Raw genomic sequence first — 9,108 nt, 5'->3', positions numbered from 1 at the left:
ATAAAATGAAAAAATATGTATTTTTATTTAAAAATTAAAGTATAATTGAATTTTACTATATCAATAATACATTTTCTTTATATTTTTTTTTTAATTTGTGCAAAAAATAATTATGATAAATTCAAATAAAAAATGTTATATATTAAATCTTTTTTTTATTCCTTGCAATATTTTATATTAATTAGAATTTGTATTTCACAAGAAATGCAACAAAGGAACTCAGATTTATTTTTAGAACAGTATGTAATTGTTTGATATTTTCATTTGAAAAAGCATATATTTTAATTAAATATTACATACGCATATAAATTTTTTATTCATAGGATATCTTCAAATATGTATACAAGAAAAAACTCTCCTAGTATGAGAAATTTTATTGATGCAGTAAATATAGAGCAAGATGAAATTCTTGATTCAGAAAACACACTTAGTCATTTTCCTACGGAAGAGTATATTATCTTTGGAATATTTTTACATATATTATTTTTTATATTAATTCAATATTTTATGCTTATATATATTTTTTTTATTTATTTTAGAAAAAATTCAGATTCTGATAATAAAGATGATTTTTTAAAGATGAGTTTAGTTGACACAATAAATTTAGAGAAAAGTAAGTCATGTGATATAAAAAATATTTTAGATGAACTACAGAGTTCGTTAATGGATTCTCTCATAGAATCTTTCTATCCATCTTTTGAAAAGTATATATTTTTTTATATATTTTAGCTTAATTTTTCATTTTAACTCAAGGCTATATGAATATGTAATATGATTTATTTTTAGTGAAAACTTATCTATCCATAATGAAACGGAGTTCTCTAGTGTAAGTTTAATGAGTACAGAAAATACGGAATATGAAGATTTTGTTGATTTAAAAAATAATTTAAGTGAAATTCCAAATACAATACCAGATTCACTAACAGAACCCCTTGATTTACATTCTGAACAGTATATACTTTTTAGATATTTTAATTTAATTTTTTATTTTAACTGAGAGATACATGTATATATATATATTTTATCTTTAGAGATTACTCAACTATTTATACTAAAACAGAATCCTCTAGCATAAGTTTAATGGGCATAGAAAATGTAGAATGTGAAGACTCTGATGAATTACCAAAAATTTTAGAAGTACTAAGTACATCACCAGACCCACAAATACAACCTCCAGATTTACCTCCTAAACCGTATATATTTTTTATATATTTTAAATAAATTTTTCATTTTAACTAAAAGTTATATACATATATAATATGATTTATTTTTAGTGAAAACTCAATCATTCATATTGAAACAGAACCCTCTAACATAAGTTTAATGGGCACAACAGATACAGAACATAAATATTATGTGGAATTACAAAATGCATTAGGTGAAATTCTAAGTACATTACCAGATTCACAAATAGAACCTTTAGATTTACCTCCTGAACAGTATGTATTTTTTATATATTTTAAATTAATTTTTTATTATAACAGAAAGTTATATACATAGATAATATGATTTATTTTTAGTGAAAATTCAGTCATTCATATTGAAACAGAGCCCTCTAGCATAAGCTTAGTGGGTACAAAAGATACAGAGCATAAATATTATGTTGAATTACAAAATGCATTAGGTGAAATTATAAGTACATTACCAGATTCACAAATAGAACCTTTAGATTTACCTCCTGAATCGTATATATTTTTTTATATATTTTAAATTAATTTTTTATTTTAAATGAAGGTTATATATATATGTAATATATTTTATTTTTAGTGACTATTCAACTAATGTTATTGATGGAAAACCCTTTAATGTAAAAAATTTAATTAATATAGAAAATGTAGAACATGAAGATTCTTATAATCTACTGAATATTTTCAATGATTCACAAGTTATTCCCAATTATTTGGAAATGAGATTCCTTGAGTCATCCTTAGAAGAGTATATTAATATATCTATACATGGAAAACATTTTATTTTAATTTATTATTTTATATACATATGTAATTTCTTTTGTTTTTAGTCATTCTTCAACTATTAAGAATGACAATATACCATCCAGTACAAGCAATTTAATGCTCTCAGAAAGTGAACGTGGAAATTTTGTTGAATTACAAACTATTCTTTTTAATCCTCTTACAGAACAGTACATATCATCTCGATAATTTTCATATATGTAGCATTCTAAATAAATATTTTATATTATATATATATATATGATGTTCCTTACTCTTAGACAAAATTTATCATTTTATATTGAGAAAGGATCTTCTAGAATAGACAAGTTGATGCACACACCAAGTGAAAAATCTATTGAACTAGAAAATATTCTCCCTAACATTTCTATAAATCAGTATTTTTTTAAATATTTTTACATATAAGGTTTCTTGTTTTAATTAAATATTCTCATATGTATACATGCATATTTTTTTTTCTAGATCTACTACAGCTATTAGTGATTATGAAAAAGATACAACCTTAGTAGACGAAATTGAACAAACATCAGAAGAATGTATGGGAAATGAAAAAAATGATAAACAAATTGATGAACAAAATCATGGAAAAAATACATTTAGAAAGCAAAATTTCTTTAATAATTTATCTGTTATCGAGTATGCATTTCTTTGAGTATCTGACAAAAATTTTTTTATCTTGAATATTATATATATACATATAATACTATTATTTTATTTTTAGTTTTAATATGGATATTGGTGGTGATAATACACAATCATGTAAAAAAAAAGGAAAGAAGAGAAATTACGAAGATATCGATAATTTAGATGACCAGAATATTGGAGATTCTATATATATTAATCCAATAAAAAAATGTGCTTGTAATAAAAATGGTGAAAATCTTGTCAATTCTCTTTCAAATATTTTCCAAATGGAAATTAATTGCTTATCATATAATTTAGTTCCAAGTCTACAAAAATTAAGAGATATATTAAACGATGACAACAAAGATACATATAATAATTTAGAAAAAAAATTGAATACAAACATTTTGTCATTAAGACACATTATAAGTGAGGAAATACAAAAAATTAATCATTCTGATCTAACAATAATAAAAAATTATTATGATAGTAATATAGAAGGAAACAAATTAGTAAGAAGTATTAATAATTATATTTTATCATTTAGACATATAATAAATCATAGATTTAATAAAAAAGAGGAAATACATGAAAGAGTAGAACACTTTTTAAAAATTCTTCATGATTCAATCTATGAACATAAATCTATGCGGGACTTATATCATATTAAATCAATTATTATAAATAAGTTTATGCATAGTAAATTATTTTCTTTTTTATCTATTCAATCATTTGAAACCTTTAAACGTATTTTTGAATTATTTAAATCCATGGATAAATTAATAAAATGTGTAGAAGAATCAATTAAAAATGGATTTCTATTAAAAGACCGTACTTATTTTTCTACAACTCAAAATATTTTATCTATTCTTAATGTACAGATAAATGCAACTATTAGGAAAAATTTAGCTAAACTTGACTATATTTTGAATGCATTGAATTTATCATATGAAGACTACAGTATAATAATACAAACTATTTTTTATTTTTGTAAAAAAGAAAATGCAAAAAATATGGAAAAATTAAGACATTACGTAAATAAAATTAATAGAAAAAATTCTTTTAAAGCCGTTTATGATCTTTTATTAGAGGAAAAAAAGTATATTTTATGGTGCTATAATGAAGCATCTAAAATTTTTAATTTAAACTTAAATGACAAAAATAAGGAAGGAATACTCTTCAATGATTTAATAAGTAACAACAATTCCCTAGATCATTTATCTTCTCTTTATGAAATACTTATGAAATTAATTGGAGCTTTATTTATTAGGAAACAGTTAATCGTTATTACGAAAATACGCAAATCATTACTAAATATGAATTCATTGAAAAAAAGGAAATATATTTCATATATAACAAAAAAGATTATAAATAAGGAACATCAATTAAATTTACTTTCTCAAATAGAAAAAGAAAAATGTAAAATGGAAGAATTTGAGTTTAACATAAAAAATTTACATTTATTTATTAGTGTAAAAGAAGATATAAAATATATTAAAGTATCAAATGATTTAAAAAACAAAATGAAAGAAATTATATCAATTTTACGTTTTGTTCATGTTATAACATATAAAGATGAAGATAGAACTAGTTTTAATCATGAAAAAAAAGGTAATACAGAAAATATTTTGCTTGCACTATATTATGCCAACGAAAGGCTTATAAAGTTTATTGAAAATGAAATGCAATAAAATATATATTTAAAACCAATTGATTTTTTAGTGAATTCATAAATAAAAACAATTTTTTCATGTACGATTTATTAATTTGCTGTTTAATCACTTTTACAGTACTTTGTACAATGAAATTAATAAAGAGAAAGTAGAGAAATCTGTACTAAATTTATGTATTATAAAATAGTTTTTTAGATATAATTACGTACTATTTAAATAATTATCATTATAATATAAAATAAATAAATTTCTTTTATTTGTTTCAAAAACTCACTTTTTAATCTTTGTTATAACTATTTTTACTTATATATTACAAGCCAATCATGCGCTGATGCTAATTAAAAAAAAATTTTTTTTTAAATTTTAATTTATTATTTTTTTATTGTTGCATTTTTGAATTGAAAAAATAATTTATTTTTACTTATTGGTTAATAAAAGATGTTATTAACATTTTATAGTACATTAAGTTAATTTACTAGCCGTGTGTGTACAAGTTAGCCATGTACTAATGCTAGTGGTTAATAAAAGCTATTATTAACCTTTTTTAGTACAATATGCTAGGTTACTGTACGTGTATATACAAGTATCCATGCACTGACTGAGTAACAAAGGATATTATAATTTTTGTAGTACACTAAGCTAGTTTGTGTATGTGTATGTACAAACTAATATGTACTGACACTAATAAAAAAAAAAAAAAAATATATATATATATATGTATTTATATATATATATTTTTTGAGTTTGTTTATTTTGTTTTTGAAATATTTTAAAAAAAAAAAAAATTATTTTTTTTTTTTTTTTGGTGAGAAATTTTTAGTAAATAAAAATTTAATTATCTTTTATAAAATTAAAAAGATAAAATTAATAATATTTTGTTATAATCAATGTTATATTTTCAAGTAACATTGAATAATATAAAGTTTTGACTTTATTAATCGTTGTAGTTTGTATGTATGTTTTTAATTAAAAGAATAAGTAATTCTTTTATAATTAAAAACTCATTTATAATAATTAATAAGTCTATTAAAGGAGTAATAAAATTTTACTCAGTATAAATGCTCTTTATTAATTTGTTTGTTTAACACTCTAGCAAAGTCATTAAACGGCTAATTAATAAATCAGCTAGTTAAAAAAAAAAAAAAAAGAAAAATATGTAAAATTATTTTTTTTGTTTTGTTTATTTTTATTTTATACATCTTTGTAATTAAAAAAAAAAATAAAATATGTTATTTTTTTTTTTTTGTCAGCTGATATTTGTTCTAATTAAAAAGAGAATTAATTTTTACTTATACAAAAACTAAATAAATGAAACAGTATAATGTTAATGCTATATTCAATGTGTATATTTAGAAATAACATTGAATGAATTAAAGCTTAATTTTTGTTATTTGTTATAAATTGTATTTAGGTTTTTAATTAAAAGAATAAACTGATTCTTTGTAAATAAAAACTCCTTTATAGAAGTTTAACATGTTTATTAAAATTATTTTCTATTTCATTTATTCAATTATCAAGAGTCTTTAAACGTATTTTTGAATTATTGAAATTCATGGATAAATTAATAGAATGTTCAGAAAAATCAATTAAAAATGGATTTAAATTAAGTGATAATAATTATTTTTGTGAGACTCAAAAGATTATATCTAATCTTCATAAGTCGACAACTGCAACTATTAAAAATAATTTGGTTAAACTTGACGGTATTTTGAAAAAATTGAATTTATCATATGAAGATCACAATATAATAATACAAACTATTTTTTATTTTTTTTAAAAAAGAAAACGAAAAAAATAAAGAAAATTTAAGACTTAACATAAATAATCCTTATAAAAAAAATTCTTTAGAAGAAATTTATAATTTTTTATTAGAGGAAGAAAAGGATATTATATGTTACTACAATGAAGCATCTAAAATTTTTAATTTAAATTTAAGTGACAAAAGTAAGGAAAACATGCTCTTCGATGATTTAATAAATAACAAAAGTACAGCAAATGATTTATTCTCTCTTTACCAAACCCTTATAAAATTAATCGGAGGTTTATTTATTAAAAAACAGTTAACCATTATTATGGAAGTATGTAAATTATTATTCATTATAAGTTCATTAAGAAGAAAATATATTTCATATGAAAAAAAAAATTTTTTAAATAAAGAACAATCAAATTTACTCTCTCAAATAGAAAAAGAAAAATGTAAAATGGAAAAAATTAATCTTAATATAAGAAATTTATATTCATTTGTCACCACAAAAGATGATATAAAAGGTGTTCAAGTATCAAATTCTTTAGTGGATAAATTAAATGGAATTATATCAATTTTGCGTTTCATTCGTAATATAACATATGAAAATAAACATAGAACTTATCTTACTCATACAAAAAAAGCTAATACGGAAAATATTTTTCTTGCACTATATTATGCCAACCAAAGGCTTTCAAAGTTTACTGAAAATTAAATACAATAAAAATACATATTTAAAAAAAAGGATTTTTTAGTAAACTCACAAACAAAAATAATTTTCCATGTGTGATTTATTAATTGGCTGTTTGATTAATAAAAGATGTTATTGTCCTTTTATAATAAAGTTAGCTTACATGTCAGCCATGTCCTGACTCCAGTTAAAAAAAAAAAAATATATATATATATTGTTATATTTTTTTTTAATTATTTTACCTTCATATATTTTTGTAATTTTAAAAAAAAAAAATTTAATTTATTTTTTTTTGTGTGTGAAGTTTTAGAATTGAAAGATTATTAATTTTTAATCAAAAGATAAAAAAATTAATGTGTAAAAAGTGTAACGCTTATGTTATTGATTTATTTATTGCTGATTTATTAATTTCCCATTTAATGACTTTGCTAAGGTATTGAATGAACAATGTAATAAAGAGTATTTTTATAATGTGTTTAATATTTTTATTTGTTTATGCTTTTCCTTTTTAGTGAAGTTGCATGAAAATGATAAAGTGTTTAATTATTTAATAATTTATAAGTCTTCAATAAATAACGTATAATTAACATATGATAAACATCTTATATAAACATAAATAAATAATGTTTATGATTAAAGATTATGTACTTTGCTTAAGTTTATGCATCCTCAAAAATCTTTGATTTTTAAATACGTTTATTTTTTTTAAAATATCATATATTTTTCCTTCCAAAAAAAATATAAAAAAAAATTTCTTAAATCTTTTTCCTTTTTCTAAAATAAAAATAAAAATTCAAATATATTTATTTACAAAACCGAAATGTTAAAAAAAATTAATTAAAAAAATTTTTTTTTTTATTTAGCTAAAAATGCATGATTGGTATTGATAACATTGTGTGCGAAGATAAATTTCCTCATTAATATTTTAGCTAGTTGATATATATAAAAAATTAATATACATATTTTTATTAACCAATTGCCTACTGGCCAATAAATAAATAACTGCCCTTAATTAATATGCCGTTTTTTCTTGATAAAACTTATATTTGTGCGTAATTAATTGAACAGTACTAACCAATTAGTAAGGACACATTTTATTTTGTCATACTTGTTAATAAAAAAATTGTTATTAATCTTTTGTAAAATAAAATGATCTACTAGTCAAGAAAATATGAATCAACTATGAACTGATCCTAGTTAAAAAAATATATAAAGTTTTTTTTTTTTATTTATTTTATTTATATACATCTTTGTAATTAAAAAAAAAAAAGAATTAATTTTTTTTTACTTATATAAAAATTAAATATATGAAAAAGTATAGTGTTTATGTTATATTCTATATGTATATTTGGAAATAACATTGAATAAATAAGAGTTTAATTTTTGTTATTTGTTATAAATTAGCTATGTGTATTTTTAATAAAAAGAATATACTTATTCTTTGTAAATAATAACTTATTTATAAAAGTAAACATACATCTGTGGTTAATAAAAGGTATTATTAACCTTTTGTAGCATGCTAAGCTAGTTGCTAGTTGTATACGTACAAGTTAGCCATGCACTGACGCTAGTCCTATATAAAAAAAAAAAAAAAAATAAAGTTATTTTTTTTGTTTGTTTATTTAGATATATATACATCTTTGTAATTTAAAAAAAAAAAAAAAATTAAATATTTTTTTTTTGAAGAGTTTTTTGAAAGAAATGTTATGTTATGTTTTAATTTTTTAGCGTAAATAAAAATTAAAAGAAAGAAATGTTAACTTAGTAAAAACTTAAGAGATAAGAGAAATATTTATGTATTATTCAATGTATATTTTTGAAATAACATTGAATATCATAAAATTTTGACTTAATAAATTGTTATAAATTATTTGTATGTTTTTAATTAAAAGAAGATATTAATTCTTTGTAAATAAAAACTCATTTATAACTGTTAATAGGTTTATTAAAAGATGCAGTAAAATTTAACTTCAATTAAATATTATGCATCATAAGAAAACAGTATATATATATATAATAAAAACGAATATATATATATAAACGTATACTTAGTTATACATGCTCTTTATTAATTTGTTTGTTTAATACTCTAGCAAAGTCATTAAACGGGCAATTAATAAATCAATCTGTTAAGTAATACAGAATAATTTAGTATATAATATAAATATTATACATTATAAAATGTCATTATATATATAATAAAAATAAGCATATATATATAAAAACGTATATTTAGTTATACATGCTCTTTATTAATGTGTTTGTTCAATGTTCTAGCAAAGTCATTGAGCAGGTAATTAATAAATCACCGTTACAATATTATTTTTCTGCACATACTAGGGGACTAGTTAATTGTGCACTAATCCAAATAAATAGATGTACAGAAAATAACCAATATGCACTCAT

The 9,108-nt window shown here is 20.1% G+C and overlaps 2 protein-coding genes across 2 annotated transcripts; both read left to right on the top strand.

Annotated features, from left to right (window-relative positions):
- Positions 1 to 204: 204 nt before the first annotated feature.
- PRELSG_0029000 (fam-j protein) lies at positions 205 to 4,285 on the top strand (the record flags this gene model as incomplete). The annotated part of the gene is made up of 12 exons (XM_028675945.1): positions 205 to 239; positions 324 to 449; positions 540 to 704; positions 787 to 951; positions 1,032 to 1,193; positions 1,275 to 1,439; positions 1,521 to 1,685; positions 1,768 to 1,935; positions 2,018 to 2,140; positions 2,231 to 2,347; positions 2,433 to 2,606; positions 2,692 to 4,285. 12 exons carry the CDS (start codon positions 205 to 207, stop codon positions 4,283 to 4,285), a joined length of 3,159 nt encoding a protein of 1,052 aa, XP_028531187.1.
- A 1,534-nt stretch (positions 4,286 to 5,819) lies between these two features.
- PRELSG_0028900 (fam-j protein) lies at positions 5,820 to 6,726 on the top strand (the record flags this gene model as incomplete). Its single annotated transcript, XM_028675934.1, has 2 exons — positions 5,820 to 5,970; positions 6,050 to 6,726. 2 exons carry the CDS (start codon positions 5,820 to 5,822, stop codon positions 6,724 to 6,726), a joined length of 828 nt encoding a protein of 275 aa, XP_028531186.1.
- Between the last annotated feature and the right edge of the window lie 2,382 nt (positions 6,727 to 9,108).

The sequence above is a fragment of the Plasmodium relictum genome (genome assembly GCF_900005765.1).
Source record: "Plasmodium relictum strain SGS1 genome assembly, contig: PRELSG_00_v1_431, whole genome shotgun sequence".
Taxonomy (NCBI): Eukaryota; Apicomplexa; class Aconoidasida; order Haemosporida; family Plasmodiidae; genus Plasmodium; species Plasmodium relictum.
Note: the sequence above shows the minus strand (reverse complement) of the source record. Positions and strands in the feature narration are given on the sequence as shown.